The 19,572-nt window shown below is 35.3% G+C and overlaps 1 protein-coding gene across 1 annotated transcript in view; it reads left to right on the top strand.

The window, feature by feature from the left end:
• LOC145665479 (insulin-degrading enzyme-like) overlaps positions 1–19,572 on the top strand; it is a 101,836-nt gene that overhangs the window by 37,837 nt on the left and 44,427 nt on the right. Inside the window, exons 7-10 of the mRNA XM_081732789.1 lie at positions 8,211–8,411; positions 9,824–9,964; positions 11,363–11,469; positions 16,864–16,966. Of these exons, the coding sequence (XP_081588915.1) occupies positions 8,211–8,411; positions 9,824–9,964; positions 11,363–11,469; positions 16,864–16,966 (552 nt within the window). The remainder of the gene's footprint in view (positions 1–8,210; positions 8,412–9,823; positions 9,965–11,362; positions 11,470–16,863; positions 16,967–19,572) is intronic.

The following is a 19,572-nucleotide window of genomic DNA, read 5'->3' as shown; positions in this document are numbered from 1 at the left end:
TTTTCTTTTAGTTTAACGTCCCACAGTTATGCTAGGGCGGCTAAAGGAGACGTGGAGCTAATGATTATAGTGGAATCCGAACCACTTCAGTCGTTCAACTTTACCCCTACCGGAAATCGAACTCGGGGCCACGCGAACCGAAATCAAGAGTGCTACCCGCTAGACCAAATGGGGTCCTCACATTGTGTTGATTTAAATCATTCAGTCAGTGTTGCCAGATCTGAAGATTAAAAAGTAACGTGTCTGTACTCCGAAAGTAGCGAATTCGAACGACAGTATTTGTAGCCCAAATATATAGAAATGAATACTGAGGTGCTAATGAAATAATTTAATATGAGCTGGAAAGTGTGCTGGACGTATTGCAAGAAGAAATTATGATCGACGGACGAAAACAATTCTAGACTGGATACCACGAGACAAAAACAGCCTAGAAAACCTCGGCATACAAGAAGGTGTGACTAAATCAAGAACCACTGAGGAGTAACCTGGAAAAGAATTGCCCAAGTTAGATAGTTGTGGAGAAGACTTGGAAAGACCTTCATCTAGCAATGGATTGATAATGGTTGATTATGATGATGGTGATGATTTTATTATATCTGGACCTCGGAGGTAAACTAAACCAAGTCATAATTTCGAAATTTTACAGAAGCGAAAAACTGGTTCCTCAACCAAAGCTAAATATATAACTTTTACTAGGTAAGGTAGGGTAAAAATAGATCCAAAATTTAATGAAAATCATAGAGCGAAAAAAATATTTTTGACTATTCAATCCATCATGTTGCAGCAAAACTACGAAAATTAATACAAAAGAAAAATATAAATTTAAGAATCACTTGTTTTGGTGAGTGAGAAAAAATAGATACAGATAACTCGAATTACCTATATACTTATATAATAAGTATGTCCATGTTTTGCAAGTAATTTTTAATCAATATGAAATTTCAACGTAATGAACGCAAGATTAGTTTTCTCGAATAAAGATTGCATGCACCGTTGAGAGCTCAGGAATAAGATTAATCTATGTTACGGCACTGGATATGTGCTTACGTAATGCATTACGACCTTATGAACTTGTATAAGAAACAGAATGCACTTAAAATGAGACGCGAACTATGCGAAACATCAGACTTTGAATCTAACTTGTTTTGTGATCCAACTCGAGACCTCACATAGCAAAGATGAGTGTAGTAGCTACCACCACAAGGTTCACGACGTTCGTGTTATAAAGTGTCAATTAAACACAGAGGTGTGAAACGGTAATATAGTATTTCATCAATTTCAAACAAAATACGTATATTGTAGTAATAATTTACCCTATTTGTTAAGATAATGAACATTATATTCTGTTTTTAAAATGACAGTCAAAGCAGAATGTATTGAATAATAAATGAGAAGTTGTAAAGTTTCAATTTCGGTACGATTAAATACATTCGTGCTGCTATGTGTTGCGTTATCCGTTAGGAGGTATTGAACAATTCTTATTCAAAGGAAGGAAATAAACTACTGTATAGTACTGGAGTTAATTTAATAGAGTTTAATTGTATAGGCAGTTCTGAGGCTATATGAGACAAAGTCTATTGCTGAAAGTGAAATATGGGTTCTATTAGAGTTTTAGCGTGATATACCCACTGATCATTGAACCTGGAATACGCGCATGGAAAGCATTAGCACTAGCAAATTAGCTACGAAGAGGTACACCATATCATAATTCTATGTCAAAATGAAAGGAAAAAATAAGCGGAAACGACAGACTGTACGAGAATAATACTTTCACTATTTTAATTTAACAGTATTTATTTCGAGACTTTCGAGACTTTCGAGACGAGACCGAGATTTGGTACTCGAGACCGAGACCGAGATCGAGACAAGCATCTGTTGACCGAGACGAGACCGAGACCGAGACGGTGATTTTTTACTCGAGACGAGACCGAGACCGAGACGGTAATTTATCAACCGAGACGAGACCGAGACTGTACAAAGTCTCGTCTCGTCTCGTCTCGATACCATCCCTACTTTATAGTTTAGACACAAATGTTAATTATATAAAAGCCTGTATCCATGTTGATCGTTACAGCCGACGTGCAAGCAGTGAATATGTATTTGAAGTTCTAGAAGAATTGTATGTGAGGGGGTTTATGAGAATGTACAACTGAAGATATTTGGAGGCTTAGAGATGTCTACCCCGTATAGAAATTAATCAACCTATAGTCATATCTACTGAAATACTACTCCGGAAATATCTCTTATCTTTTTTCTTAATTATAACTGATGATATTTGATTCCAATTCCTCTGAAGTTTTGGAAACTACAACCAGAACAGGAGGATGTAGAATTATTCACTACAAATAAGGAGATTTCATTGATACAATAAGCACTCAAGAAGGTCATGCTTCCACTATTCCTTGCACTTAATAAGACTTTATACACATATATTCTCCATATTTAGGAGGTATATACTTTACTTGTGTCCCGGACCAAGGAGGCTCTGACAAGTAACACTTCCGAAGTGTAACACTCCGATTTTGATAAAATTTGGCAGGTGGATACTACACATAATACAATCGAATACGTGTTGTTTTTTATTTTCTGCGGCAAAAAAAAAATAGGTTTTAGGGGCCAAAAGCCCCCCCACCCAAAATTTTGAAAGTTGACACCCAAAACGCAAGAACAAGTGAACCGAAGTGAATGAAATTGTGCATAAGATATTGCAGGTGTAAAATGAGGGAATATGAGTTTCGTGTTTTTCTGGAAAGAACGATTGGGTGGGGCACGGACTCCTCCTAACCTTTGTTCACGAAATATCAAAAGTGCTAATAACGGTATGTCAGATGTATGTAAAGGACATGAAGAATTGCAACGACATTTTGTGTATGGACAATACGCAAAAAATAAACGAATACAGTTTTTTCTGCGGAAAAACGGTTTTAAGGGGAAAAATCACCCATCCAAAATTTTGAAAGTTGACATCCGAAAGGCAGGAACAAGTGAACAGAAGTGAATTGATATTTTGCACTGATATTGTAGACATAAAATGAGGGAATACGGGTTTCGTATTTTCCTGTAAAACACGGTTGAGTGGGGCATGGACCCGTCCAAACCTTTGTTCACGAAATATCAAAACTGCTAGTAACAGTATATCAGATGTGTGTAAAGGACATGAAGAATTGCAACGAAACTTTGTATGGAAAACACGTCAAAAATTAATGAATACGGGTTTTTATTTGTGCGGAAAAACGGTTTTAGGGGTCCAAAGCTCCCACCCAAAATTTTGAAAGTTGACGCCCGAAAGGCAAAAACAAGTTAACTGAAGTGAATGAAATTTTGTACAAATATTGTAGACATAAAATGAGGGAATACGGGTTTCGTATTTTCCTGGAAAAAACGGTTGGGAGGAGCACGAACCCCTCCAAACCTTTGTTCACGAAATATCAAAAGTGCTAATAACAGTATGTCAGATGTATGTAAAGGACATGAAGAATTGCAACGAAATTTTGTGTATAAACAAGGGAAAACGGTTTTGGGGGCAAAAGCCCCCGTTCAAAATTACGGAATTTGACCCCGAAAGGCAAGAAGTGGACCGAAGTGAATGAAATGAGCACAAATATTGTAGAATAAGATGAGGGAATACGTGTTTCGTATTTTCCTGAAAAGAAAAAAAAAACGTTGAGTGAACCGAGGCGTTGAGTCGCGGAAGGAGTGGACCGAAGCGAATGAAATTGTATGTAGATATTGGATATGTAAAATATAGCCTTTCGTGTTTCACAAGTGTCTCCATCCGATTGCTTCAAATTTGACACATCAACCACAAGCACAAACTACCGTATTTTTATAGTATTTCATGAGGCACCTTTAACCCTTACGATGTTTTTCCGCATAAACAAAAACACGTGTCGATTTATTTCCAGTTTGCTGTCGATGTTCCAAATTTGAAGCAAAACAGATAGGGACACCTGAGAAACACGAAAGGTCTTATTTTACATAGGGTCTATATAATATCTACATACAATTTCATTTGCTTCGATCCACTCCTTCCTTCGCTATTACGGCAATTCGCCTTTTGTGTCTCAAATTTCAAAATTTTGGGTTGGGGCTTTTGCCCCCTAAAACCGTTTTTCAGCAGAAAATAATAAAATCGTATTCGTTTACATTTTGCGTATTGTCCCTACACAATATGTCGTTCCAATTCTTCATGTGTCCTTTAAGCACTTTTGACGTACTGTTATTAGCACTTTCGATATTTCACGATCAAAGTTTTGGAGGGGTCTGTGTCTCACCTAAACGGTTTTCTTTATTGCAGGAAAATAAGAAACCCATATTCCCCCATTTTATGTCTACAATATCTGTGCATAATTTCATTCAGTTCGGTTCATTTCCTCTGGCCTTTCGAGCTACAACTTTCAAAATTTTGGATGGGGGCTTTTGCCCCTAAAACCATTTTTCTGCAGAAAATAAAAAACCCTTATTCGTTTATTTTTTGCGTATTGTTCAAGCACAAAGTTTCGTTGCAATTCTTCATGTTCTTTAGACGCGTCTGACATACTGTTACTAGCACTTTTGATATTTGGTGATGAAAGTTTTGCAGGGGTCCGTGCCCTTCCTAACCGTTTTTTCCAGGAAAATACGAAACCTCATTTTATGTCTACAATATGTGTGTACAATTTCGTTGACTTTGGTTCACTTGTTTTTTGCCTTTCGGGAGTCACGTGTCAAAATTTTGGGTTGGGGTTTTTTCCCCTAAAACCGTTTATCCGCAGAAAATAATAAAAAAAAAACACGTAATCGTTTATTTCATATGTAGTATCTACCTGCCAAATTTTATCAAAATTCGAGTGTTACACTTCGGAAGTGTTACTTGTGAGTTAATAGAACATCATCAGATGGTGACGCAAATATTATTTAAGCTCCCTTGTGGCTAAATTGCTATGGATCATTGGCGCACGGGACCCGAGTTTGATTCTCAGTAAATGCTTACAAAATTCGAATTCCACTACAAGCTATAGGTCCACATCCCATATAACTTTAGTCCTCAACGGGATGGTAAACTCCAAGCCAACATTACTCCTCCCCAAAATGCTGTGGTCACCAAAGTTAGGGGTGTCTTACTACTCTTGTAGTTCTTAGCAGTCTTCGGACGCTATCGGATGGTCGAGAGAATGGTCTTGCTATAGGAAATGCAAGACGCTTTCAAGGACTACCCAGTGTGCAATAGAGTGCATGGAGTACCTAAAGCTGTCGTCAGTTAACAGCTTTGGACTTGAATACTATGCTTCGGTATACTGGAGCATAGCAGAAAATCCGGTAGCAGAGAAGTTAACAAAGGTTTCAGTGGAAGAAGAACCGCGGAAACATTTCTACAGATCTACGGAGACTTATCATCTCCGACACACGACAGGTATAACTTTCACCTCAATGCAAATCCCTTAATTTCCATTCCTCTTCTGAGCTGCAACAAGTATTGAGTTCCAAATCAAGCTGCCTGCACAATGTCAAACTGCGTCTTAGTACTTGACAGGAATATTTTTTTTCACTATCGTTTGCTACATCACAAGCATATCTAACTTTACTAAAAGGAGGGACAAGTAGAATGTGGTAATAGCTACTCTGCCATCATTGGTAGGTCAATTCACGAAAAATTAAAAACTGATGTTCTCAATATTTCTCAGCTAACCTTCTGACTTACGGATTATACATTTAGACACTTTCAAATAAGTTTAGTCTTTTTTTCGTTACGCGTGTTTACTTCTATCTTACTTTCTGGGAAGTCTATCAGAATACAATATTGTTTTTAATAGTTTTCTAATATATTTTTAAATATCTTCAAATATATTCTTTTCTCCTCTTATTTTCCCAACCTTTCTATTGTTTTTTCTTCGTTCCACATTACTAAATATTCCAGTCTCCGTTCACATGTTTTGAGATGTAACTCCTCAGTCAGTTCTCCATGTAAAATTGTCTCCTTGAAGGTCTATCGTCGTGTCTACACTCTGAAATAACTCAAATAATAATATTAGCTTATTTAAGCCTTTCCGTGACCTTTACACCTGCGTTATTTTATTCAAACCTTGAGCTGGCCGTATTTTCCAAATAGTAACTTATACATGGTATTAGAAAAATGTGTCATAATATTTTAGGAACAGAATCCTTACATTAAAATTTAAAAAAAAAAGTTCATGTGGACTTGTGCTCAAAAATGAATAGTTTCGGAGTTACAGAGTGCGGAAAACATGAAACAAGTGAACTTTAAAATTTCATAGCTCGACTACTATGAGACCTGTCGTAGTTGGATCAAGACATCACTGAGGAACTGGTATGTGAGCTATGGAAATATCCATGTTTAAGAAAGCTCCAGTACTTGTAAATCACTTTTTTTTTGAGAGAGAGAGAGAGGGGTAGGTAGAGAGTGATCAAGTACTCCTAAAGAGCCTCTCTAAAAAATGATTCTGCAAGCACCGGAAGTTCTGAAAGACAGATATTTAGACAGTTCACATACTAGATCCTCAGTGATGTCTTGACTCGACTACAATGCGTCCAATAGTAATGGAACTATGGACCTTTAAAGTTCACTTTTCCACGTTTTAGGCATTATATAACTAAGAAACTATGCACTTCCGGCCACAGGTCCATATGATTTTTTTTTCTTATTTTCATGTGAGGAATCTTTTCACAAAGTATTGTGACAATTTTTGTGACACCCTGTATATACATAAATTCACCAGTTCTGATGAATGCTGTGAAAAATTCTAAACTCCACATCGAGCCTCGTAGTGGTGATACTGAGGATAAAGTGTAACTTAGTATACTACATTGTGTCCAATATACAATGCAACCCGGAGTTTGGGATAGCAGAACTTTTGAACCAGAAGAGGTATACAAATAATGGTTATACCAAAATGAAGTCTTGTTCATGCATATACTTTTAAAATAGACAGAAACTATTGAAGTACTCTAGGAACCACACAGTATTACTAGATGTAATCAAAGTTAAAAAAAAAATACAAATCACGTAAATTGATTTATGGATGTTCTGTCGTTAATTTTTAGTTTGTATAGTTGGATTATCTTGGAAACTATGGAGCGGAAAAAAAGAATTTTTCATTTCCACCAATAACCAATTGGATGAAGCTTCTGTAAGGGGTAACTAGGAAATTTGTAGTTTTTATAAATTAACATTCTGAATTGGCAACACTGCTGATATTTCAATGCATCGAAAGATGAGTTAAGGATCTGTCTACATTATGCAATTTCTGAAAACAATGAAAAAGAAAGTTTGAAATTATCATGATAAAACTTTTACTTACATGCATCCGGCAACACTGCTATTCATCACGCAGTGAATTGTCAGTTCTACAGCAGATGCTAGAAATACCCTCCGTCTTGATTCAAACACAGGTTCACACGTTTCATCATGTTGGCAACAACTTTACGAAGAGTAGAAGTGTTAATGTTCTCAAGGCCACTGCAAATGTTCGTTTCCAGGTCGTATATATAGTTCGAGGATTGTTCTTGTATACTTCTTGCTTTAAGCAGCCCCATAAAAATGAATCGCAGTGTTGCCGGGTGTATGTTAATAAAAGTTTTATCATGATAATTTCAAAGTTTCTTTTTCATTGTTTTCAGGAATTGCATAATGTAGACAGATCCTTAACTCATGTTTCGATGCACTGAAATATCAGCAGTGTTGCCAATTCAGAATGTTAATTTACGAAAACTACGATTTCTCTAGTTACCCCTTACAGAAGCCTCATCCAATTCGCTATCGGTGTAAATGAAATATTCTTTTTTCCGCTCCGTAGTTTATGAGTCAATTTACGTGATGTGTAAAAAAAATGATTTACAGCTTAGATTACATCTAGCAACACTGTGTGATTCCCATACGTATGAGTTATGAGTCAATTTACGTGATGTGTAAAAAAAGATTTAAGCTTCGGTTACATCTAGCAACACTGTGTGATTCCTAGTATACTTCAATCGTTGCTTCCTAGTTTAAAAATATATTTATGAACAATGCTTGATTTTCGTATAAACATTATTCGTGTACCGCTTCCGGTTCAAAAGTTCTACTATCCCAAACTTAGAATTGCCTTGTATATTGGATACCTTGTATCAATATATTAGTTATAAGAATTAATTTATCTGACAGTCGAGAATAGTTTAATCAACCACTGTATTTTATTATATATGTTTTAAAATATTTACATATATCTTTGCAGCCGGCAGGTTGTGTATGTCACATTTTAAACAACGAAGGACCAGGAAGCATTTCGTCTGTTCTTAAATCCAAGCAATTCTCTACCGGCCTTGTATGCTCTGCAGATGATACAGCGAAACATTTTGGATTCTTTGAAATATGCGTAGATCTTACAGAAAAAGGGATTGAACATGTGGATGATATTATAAAACTTATATTTCAGGTACAGTATTAATTATATGCAGTTTTGAAGGGTTTCTTGTTTGGTATTTTTTTTCGAAAATTCATTATATATATATATATATATATATATATATATATATATATATATATATATATATATATATATATATATATATATATATATATATATATATATATATATATATATATCTTTTTCTTTTGTCCACATAAATATGTACGGATTCTGATGGCCATATACTGTACCTCTGTAGCCAACTCATAAATAACTATCAATTTCACCGCTAATCAGAATCAGTTACGAAAGACAAAACTTCACAAGAATAGTCTTCATTCTTCACTATTCCTGAGGTGTCAATATAATACTGTTGTTCTTTATTTTTATGTACGAAATGGCCATCTGAATAGTACAACCATTCACACTTTCCGTATCCGATAAAATGTTACTAGATGTGTGTGTAATTTGAATTGGATGTTGAATGCACATCAACGGATCAACAACTAATAGATTATCTATATATTTCGAGCATGGGATTTACTGTTAACAAACCCCATTTTTTTCACTCGATAACCATTATTTGGTACCCATAATCATCTCTTTGTTCAGGCACTTATCCTTTGTTGTTATGTAAGCCCGCACAACAAATATGTAATGTCGGTTGTATAGAGACAAGGCGTTCTTAGAAACATTCAGAAATGGCCATAAATGTTGACTCCTGTCAATCACCCCGAATTGAAAATCAAAACAACGACGTCATTCGCCGTTGAACTATCTTTGTATTAAATTTGATAGCTCTAGATGACTATTTTCAATGCGAAAAGCTGATGACGGACAAACACACACACATATTCTATTATTATTATTATTATTATTATTATTATTATTATTATTATTATTATTATTATTATTATTATTATTATGTCCTTTACAATCCGTTAGGGCTTGTATTTCCAAAATCATTCCTTATTCCTTTAATTCGTGACAATAGAAGTGTTTTGTCCAAATTCCATACTTTTATCTATAGCATATGGCCTAGGCGATGATGAGTCACTCACTTCTACTCTTTTGTATCATAGTATAGATTTACATATCGAACAAGATGCAATTAAATAACATTAAAATTAATGTTTCTAAATTTTGTTGATTGCTGCATAGGAGTTTTAACGTCCCTTTCATTGCAATTAAATAACATTAACATTTTTGTGTCTAAATTTTGTTGATTGCTGCATAGGAGTTTTAGCGTCCCTTTCATTGCAATTAAATAACATTAAAATTAATGTTTCTAAATTTTGTTGATTGCTGGATTGGAGTTTTTGCATCTCCTTTTTAAAGTAGTTTTCTTGTAAATTTGATAGTTTTATTTATGCAGTTTCGCTGTTCAAATTAACTAAAATAAAGTGAAAGTATATTAAATATATCAATTCTTCTTTTAGTACCTGAACTTGATACGAGAGGATAAAGAAGGTGTGGAGCGTGTTCTACAAGAGTATCAGGATAGTTTAAATCTACAATTTCGTCTGTTCGAGAAAGAATCACCATGCACCTACGCTACCAATACCTCACGACTTCTGCTGGTAAGTCTCTTTACTTGATTTTATTTATTAATTAATAAGTAAAAAAATCTTTAATGTACCGTACATAATACCTTAAAACGTACCCTAAATATTGCAATATGGCGCACCTCTATGGTTAGATAATTAACTTTTGTCTTTTCTGTGGGTGTATGATTCCGGTTGGTTGGTTGGACTTTGTTATCCCTTTTCAGTATTAATGGTATATTAGACGTGGTTCTAAAGTTTAAATTGGAATTCGAACCAAGATAGGGTGTTCAAATTTCAATACACCCCCACCAGAAATCAAATCCGAAACGCTGTGCGTAAAGACGTGAGCGCTTCAGACTAATGGGGAAGAACGCGTAGTAGTTTCAGCTCTGGTTCTCGGTTGAGGTCTTGTATGGAATACTCCTCAAAATGCAACATTAGTCATTCTCAAAAGACGACGTTATCGCCTCCAGTATACACACACACATACACATGCAGAAAGAGAAAGAGAGAGAGAGAGAGCAAAAAAGAAAAAGTGAAAGGTTTAAGGCAAGCTTAATTTGCCTATCACAAAAAAAATGGCATTTCCAATCTATAAATGTAAGCAAAGGGTTCGAGTCAAAATGGCGTCAGGATTTGGAGGACTGTCTCGAGCTCCCGTTTCGTACGTTTTTTTAAGGTTTAATACAAGTGCTGTTTTCTGCTTTATTTTATTTTGGATTCAGTCTTTTTATTGTATGAACATTTTTGACGTCATTATTTTCTTATCTACAATGGGTTTATTACATTACAATATCGTTTAGTTCAAGCGAATTTGGGCTTATGCCCGCGCCAGCAAGTAATTTAACTGTTTTCCAATTTATCCACATTATAATAATTTACAGTGCAATTGTCTACTTGCCTGCGGCTGCAACTTCCCTATTAAAACCACGACTATGGTTACCGAAAAAGAAGAAATGTAAGCAACCATATAATACACTGGTGTAATGTTGGGTTGCATAATGTCGAACATTATGTTATTTATACGGTATGTTTTCAAATAAGATTGGTATATTAGCTCATATTAAAATCTTCAAAGTTAACTAAAATACCCGTAATGTGCAATATTCATGCTTTAATAATGTTCTACTTTTTTTTATTCAAGTAAGCGATTTAAGCAAGTCTCGTGAAGGCACATCAGGTTTAAATTTGATGGGGTGTTGCCAAAAGCCAATGTTCTTTGAACTAAGTCTAGAAGCTTCCAACAAGTAACTGATAAGTTTCCTCAATTCACTTTGGTATATCTCAAACACCATTAGATAATTTAATTTTTTGATCACCCATATCGTCTCCTAGTTGAACTGACGTTAGTCGAAGTCAGATTTTTTTTTTTATTTCTTTTCTTTTTGTGCAGTGTACAGAATGTGTGCATACTTTTCTGTACAATTACAGGACTATCCAATGGAAGATATCTTGACGACGTATGGTGCAGTAATAAGCGAATTGAAGCCCGAATTAATTGATTTGGTACTCAGTTTCGTAACTCCAGATAAAATGAGGTATGTCCGTTTATGATGCAAATTTTTAAGATGTTGAGCAAACTTATATGAGATAAGGTATTAGATTTCTGGGTTTTCAGCATCTATGGCCATGTTAGCCCGTGAAACATATATGAGGGATGATGTCCCTCGGCGATTACACTACCCGAGGAAAGAGAAGGAAGAAAGGATTTTTGAAGGAGCGAAGAGGCCAGGAATTTGTATGTTAGATACCATCCTGGTATTTGCCTGGTGTATATGAGAAAAAGCCATGAAAAATCTCACTCAAGGTGGCTGAGCTAAAAAAGTTGTTACACTTTTTCGACCGAGTGTCCCCACTGGGAATGGAACTTGGGACCGCTCGATAAATAGAATTAGAAATATTATGAGAACAACATTTCAATTTTCTTTGTTTATGTCAACCTTATTAATGTAGCTTTATCTTCTTGGTTCTTTGATCAACAATGTTTAAATCCATTTAATTCAATGTTTCATTCTTCCCTATCCTGAGTAAGATTTTTATTTTTTTTAGTAGTTTTTTTTCTCTTCCTTACCTATTGCATTACAAGTAATAGTTTCTGCTCGAACAGGTAGTTTATTCATTTATGTACTATTTATGTAAAAAATGCACTGTTAAATAGCACATTGTTCCTAATTGTTGTTTGTCTTCTACTAATGGTAATACTTCTTTCTGTTTGTTGTTTATCTTTTCTTAACGGTAACACTTATTTCTATTTGTTGTTTATCTTTTCCTAAGGATAACATTTGTTTCTATTTGTTTTTTAGCTTTTCCTAACGTAACACTTGTTTCTATTTGTTGTTTATCTTTTCCTAATGGTAACACTTGTTTCTATTTGTTGTTTATATTATCCTAACAGAAACACTTGTTTCTATTTGTTGTTTATCTTCTCCTAACGGTAAAACTTGTTTCTATTTGTTGTTTATCTTCTCCTAACGGTGACATTCGTTTCTATTTGTTGTTTATCTTTTCCTAACGGTAACACTTGTTTCTGTTTGTTGTTTATCTTCTCCTAACGGTAACACTTGTTTCTATTTGTTATTTATCTTCTCCAAACGATAACACACATATTTCTAGCTAGAAATGAAAGGTGTCGGAGAAAGCAGGTTTTCTTGGCAAGAAACAGAAGTTTTTCCTACGACTTTTTTGTCGGGGAAATTTTGGGTTTTCTTGAACATTTCACTTTCAATGAAGAAATGATAATACATTCACCTTTTTTTTTCGTATTAAAACATACACACACACAAAATTTAGTAAATGCATTCTGAAGAAAAATTTACAAAATTCAGTAATCAAGGATAATAAGTTGCTCGATGGAAAAGAGAAAGGGTAACCCGGTGGACACATTGGGTTGTCTAGTTCGAATAAATTCTTTTTAGAGCTATTAGAGCAGGGGCGTGGCTACTAACAAGTGGGCGTACTGAGGGTTTAGAGCTAAAAAAAACTCAGCATACATTCAAGGGCGCCGATTTCTCTGTAAATTTGGGGGGGGGGCACATTCAGATGCAGAAGGTATATATATATATGAAGATTTTAAGACAAATTGCACTCAAATTATGTCAAATATTGTGTACTCATAAATACAATAGGCGGCCCACATGAGCTTTGAGGGCCTCGGGCCCCCTCGGCCCCCCAGGATCGGCTCCTTTGCATACATTTATAAACTTTCTCAATAAAACTATATTTGTTTAACAGAGAAATGATTGATGTAGCATGAAAATTCCAAGTTACACTTTATCTGTATTCTTTCTCTTATAAAAACAATCTAGTTTTATATGTGTATATATTTTTTGAAAATATAGGTTGAACTATTTTACAATTATTTATAGTTTTTCGAGTACAGGAGGATACTTGTTTAATACTACATAGTATTGTACGCCCCCCCCCCACACACACAAGGTTTTGACCACTCTCAACAAAAAAATCCTGGGTGTACGCCTGTATTACAGTAATGTTCTACAACAGAAATCTTTTAGAGAAAATTTAATAACATTAGCTATAACTAGGTCTCGGATTTTTATATGCTAAAAAATTGTAAAATATTTATTTTTTATGTGCTAAAAAAATTAAAAAATATTTGCTAAAAATTAAAAAAAAATATTTAACATAAAATAACAAGGAAAACTATGAGAAAACACCCAACGTAAGACAAAAAAAATGCTGGTGCTCACCATTAACACCTATTCATCAGATGTCGAAATTCCATGAGCATTGCAGTGAATAACTAACGCATTTTCCAAATTATCCATCGTAACGCCATACCTATTGCAGTAAAATAATGCCTTAAACTGAGAAAAGAAACGTTCTACATCACACGATATTAACCTAGCATATATGAAAAGAACATATCACGAATATTCACACCATGAACTTCACTTTTGTTTTAGCCTTCCAATACTTCAGATATTTTACATAGGGTTGTATACCCAATGTTTTTCTTTTACAAATGCTTAATTTTTTCTTACAACTTCAGCTTTCGAAGCAGAAAGAACATTCAGCTTTCTTTCAATGCACTGTATTTCTGTACTTCTTTAACCGGAGTTCTCAATAAATCTCCCGTCGTTTCCAGTTTCTTTATAGAATGAGTCAAGAAACCGAAATTGGCAGATATGAAAGCCAAGTCACTGTCACCTATTAAATTTTGAACAATTTCAATGGATGAAGTATCGTCTGCGTTTAGTTTAGTTACTACAGATACAAATGCTTCAAAATTCTCTACATATCATAGTACTGCATTATGCCAGGTACCACATCGCGTGATTGCGGGTGTTGGAAGAAGTGAAAAATCGGGATTTTTTTTCTTTGAAAAGTTCAATTCTAGTTAGCAATTTTACGAAAAAGTTTATCTCATTTGACACTAACTTCTTCACTTTAGTACAAAGCGCTCCTTCAGAAGCTCTTTGTTTGGCATAAGTTACCAAAGCGTTGATAAGCAGAATTTATGACGATGCTGTTTATGCAGGTGGGAAATTGCCTATAAATACGATGGATAGATTTATGTACCCTGCTCTTTTCCCGATGTTTTATGTAGCTTGCTCTTTTCCCGATGTTAATTTCTTTCTAGAGAAAGTAAAAAAATCTTGAAATTTAGGATAAAATAAAGGAAAATTGTTTAAAATATGTATTTATTACCAAAATTTCCAAAATATTTATTTACATAACTTTTTTCAGAAAGTATGTATTTTTATGTGAAATAAAACTTGTAATTTACACTTGCAGACTCTTAATTGGGATAATAAACTTTGTTTTGGACTTGTACATGTTTGAAAAAAAAATATGTTTTTACATATAAATCCGGGCCTTGGCTATAACTGTTTTGAAAATACTATACTTGTACTTAGTGGAACAAAATTGTCACTTAGAATTTATGCATAAATTAAACTAACATCATTTTTGGAGCTAAGAACATTTAATGCCTGACATTATGACGAACAAGTTTACCTATCTATCTATATACATATCATTTATTGAAACCATTAAAATTATAGCGAGAGAAGATTAAGATGCTATACTGAAGTTTCCCATTTCAAACATACCGAAATAATATAACCCTAAGGAAAGAATAAATAATAATAAACTTTTGCTACCCTTAGACTAACATCATACCTAAAGTTTCGGTTTGCGGTTTTAAGTTTCTAAACTGAAGTTTTATTAGGTTCTAATAGAATATACCAAGCTCACAGTAAAGTGTCTCCCGAAGAGAGAAAAATGATGTAAGGAAAATCCTATACCAATCCAAAAATATGTTTTATCTGTTTCTCAGGCTGTATATGTATGTTTCAGACACTTTGTACGATAGTTAGGCAACCAACATGACTGTTCTGGTATGTTGGGTTGCAGAACACTTGATAAACACGAATGAAACGCGAAATGAAAATGAAGTCTTTGTTTTATGTCCCATTGTTATTACGGTTAGGGTAAAGGAGACGGTGATGATGAGAAATGAATGAAATGGCGGAATGAAGAAAATGGGAGGAAACGGGAGAACAACGAGAAAACACATGTACACGTTGTTTCTCCATCACAAAGCTCGCATGGTTCTAGCTGGATCGAACCAAGGACCCCATCACCAGAGGTGAACACTCTACCACTGAACCACCACATCCCTACCTGGAATCGTGTCAGCTCCCCTTAAGACCTGCAGTGACACGACGACACGAGAACCTTACCTGCTTCCAGAAGTCGTTTAAAGTTATTGCAAGCCGTGTGTCCTGCACAGCGGCTCACACCTGCTTCATGTTCATTGGTAGAGGCTGTCAGCACTGTACAGTCCTTTGCATGACATCCAATGAATGTTCCACTAGTTTCAAATTTGGGCCGCTTAGGAGTGTTACTGTATTAACTGGAGGTCGATAGCTTGTTCTTCAAATCACTCTGCCGTTGTCCGGGATCTGCGGGCACTTATTTTGCTGAAAAACGCGCTTACCGTTGGCATGAACCATGGTCATGAATGGATATGGTCCCTCAGGAAGTCCACATACCAGTTGGCTTTCAGGGATCCTCATGCAGACTTATGGTCCCAACGATACCGAAATAAAGACATTCCAGACCATAATAGACCCTCACCATCTTGCCGTATTTGACTGAGGAATCCATGGCTTCATACTGTTGGTGCCATATTAGGACCCTTCCATAGATACGATGCAATAGGAATCGGGATACATTCCTCCACGCTACCCGTTTCCACTGTTATATGGTCCAATCTCTGTGTCTTCGAGTCCATGGAAGACATTCAGTCCGATGACTACCTGTGAATGTGTTACGCGAGAATCCTAGTTGATTCTCGATCTGTGAAATGGAGTACCCTGTTCGTCGTACACCAACAATCTGCCTTCGGTCGAACACATCTAAGTCCTGTGCTTTTACCATTCTGTTTGTCATTACCACTGTACCTCGCAGCCGTAGGTTCTATCTATTCCCTCAATGCGAGTAAGTGGGGCAACATATATGTTGGCGTGACAATGCGAGAACTTCAAACAATCAGGTATACCTAGTAGTACATCAGTGTAATTTTATACAAAGTATGACACTATGTGGTACTGGGGATCGCTGCTACTGTTGGAGGCGTTAACTGGTACAGTCTGTTTCAAAATTGATGATTCGTTAAATTCTAAAATCTCGCGACACACCCTATGGGACTGCGCGACACATGGGTTGAGAACCACTGGCATTAAGTATACTCTTTTCTTTTTCCACTGTTCCTAACACACTTCTTATGCACTCATCTAATTTTCAACATTCTTTTATCAGTTGCAGCCCATTTCGAAACCTATATATTCCGTTCTATACTAATGTAATACAATTCAAATGGAGTATATGTATGTAGACCTAAGTGCATTTACCCGTCAATGACGGAAAAAACTACTATATGAAATTAAATGAAATCTCTGTTCTAGAATATTGGTGATATCTGAATCATTTGAAGAAGAAGCAGATGAAGTGGAGCCATTTTATGGAACAAAGTATAAGATGGAGAAAATACCCGATGAACTGATCGAGGTAAATATCCAAAGGAAAAAAAAATAGCTTTTATAAGCCTAGAAGAGTAGTAATTATGGAAGTTTACTGTAACAATTACACATTTTAGAAAATAATGACAAGTATGTAAAGAAAAAGTAGTGTTAGTTGTGCAAGATATTTATTTAGGTTTAAGTTGAATGTCATTTGCAGTACTGAGGTTATATGTGACATGCAACTGCAGCTTAACGTACGAACAGAACCACATTGAGAGGCCCCATCATGCTGAAATTAAAATACCGCTAGTTTTACAGAAATTATGTGATATCTTCAAATAGATAAAAGATAATCGAAAAGTGGAACAAGAGCGCCCTAGGCAATAATATTTTACATGAGATACCGTTATCATGACTCACTTATCTGCTTTCGATTTCCAGCCATTTAGAAAATCGGCATTAATTTTCGCGTTTCTAAGTGACTACAAACGGAAAGTTGTAGATAAAAGATAATCGAAATGTGGAACAAGAGCGCCCTAGATAATATTATTTTGCATAAAGTACCGTTATCACGAGTAATCTAGTTCGTGATAACGGTACTTTGTGCAAAATAATATTATCTAGGGCACTCTTGTTCCGCATTTCGAATATATTTTATCTATTTGAAGATATCACATAATTACTGTAAAATTAGCGGTATTTTAATTTCGCAATGATTAGGCCTCTTGTCGGTTCTGGTAGCTTGAATCCGGCTTTTCTGATGTAAGACTAGGTTAGAACGCTTAGAGGCACGAGGAAGCTTAGATTAGATGATACAACTGGTATTGAATTAATATATTTTTCTTAGGATAACTGTTTTTAGAATAGAGAGGAAGACCATTCCAAATGAAAAATCCATATCGACCTTCTTCACATTCTTCATTCTTAGACACGAAACTTACCCAGTTGTTTGAACTCATTCACTATTGAAGAAAATGCATAACAGTTGCATACAATTTATATTTAATCTGAAGCTATATGGTCATGTGATTTCTTATGCAGGAAACAATTTGCAGTGACTCAAATTGGAAACATTTCAACCTGATCAGAGCTTTATTGTGTTATACGAAATTCTAAATGTGGATCGCCAAGATGAGTTCTTCTTCTTTCTCACCTCAACTATCGGTTAATGGCAACATGGAAATTTTAGAACTTTTCTCTTCCTTGGGAGAGCTGTTTTATACTTTGATAAGGTCTCTTCTTTGTAACTGCATCTAGATATTCTATTCTTGGTCTTCCTTCTACCTTTCTCTCTATCAGAACGGTGATCCAATCAGAGTGTCGAATAAGATGGCCAAGCATGCTGTTTCTTCTTTTTTCCTATTAGACATCTATCTTCATGATCTGTCGTCCATCATTGGGTTCCATTAGTACGTCTTCATTCCTTTTCCTTTCGGTCCATGATATGCGCAACATTCTGCGCCAACATTTCAAATACTTCCAGCTTGGATATTTCAGTTTTCCTCAATGTCCACGTCTGTGATCCATAAAGCGCCACGCTCCATACCAAAGTCATAGTAAATCGTTTTCAAACATCCAACGGCACATTTCTTGATATTAGCAGTCCTCTTTTCCTACTAAATGATTGTTCAGCCTGCGTTATTCTTGAATTTGCGTCTTTTTAACTTCTTCCGTCCAAGGATATTAGACTTCCTAAATTGGAGGACGTCTTAACGTCTTCGATTTTTCTCTTTCTCTAGCCACGCGTTTGCTACTTTCTGTAATCTTTCTCTCCATATAGACACTTTTTTTTGTCTTTAACCGCTTAAAACAAAATCATATTCCATATGTTTTACAGTAGGCATTATACAGCTACATAGAATTACCCAGTTAAAAAACTATAACCCAGTAGGCATAATACGTTCAACCAGAAACTATAACCCTGTAAAGAAGAAATGAAAATAGTATCTTATTGAAACAGTACCAGTAATCAGTACCATCTAAGCTATTTCCACTTGTGTTTCCTTTTATATTTTAATTTTTTTAACCCCTTCAGTGCGTAATTTTCAGATGCGAACCGCTGTAAAAAGTGTAGTTTTTTTTTGAGAACTGGAATTTGTTACCTTTTAATAACTTTTGAAACTCTCAAGCAATCACAATGAAATTTTCGGCATTATGATCTTTGTTGCTTCTAATTAGCTACTATAACTTGTCATTGTCGTATTTATGGTTATCATCATCATCATCAACAACAACATCATATGGTTAGGTTACACAAAATTTGGGAATGCCTCAACAGATCAAGCCCAATTTTTCTGTGTGGTCTCTTGGGGTTCCTAGGTGAGCGCAAACTCGCTAAATATTGTCGGGAATAACATTACTCATACTATGGGCAAGTATATTCGCCATAGGCAATACAAAATAGCCAAAGCAAAATGAAAGCGTATATATACGCCATCCGCACAGCACGTGCGTTTTGAAGACACGAGTTAACCCGCCACCCACACTGAAGGGGTTAAAGTTAAATGTTCTTTCTAATTATTTTACACATATTCCTTGTATTTGCTATTCTTAACTGAAAGTATTAAGTGGTTAAATATAAGACTAAGCAAACTACATTAGCTTCACTACTTGAAACAAGGGTTAATAAACGATAAATACGTAAAAAGAAAG

This window comes from Thermobia domestica, chromosome 11 (assembly GCF_964235325.1).
Source record: "Thermobia domestica chromosome 11, izTheDome1.hap1.1, whole genome shotgun sequence".
Classification (NCBI taxonomy): Eukaryota; Metazoa; Arthropoda; class Insecta; order Zygentoma; family Lepismatidae; genus Thermobia; species Thermobia domestica.
This window is presented reverse-complemented; position numbering and strand designations above follow the sequence as displayed.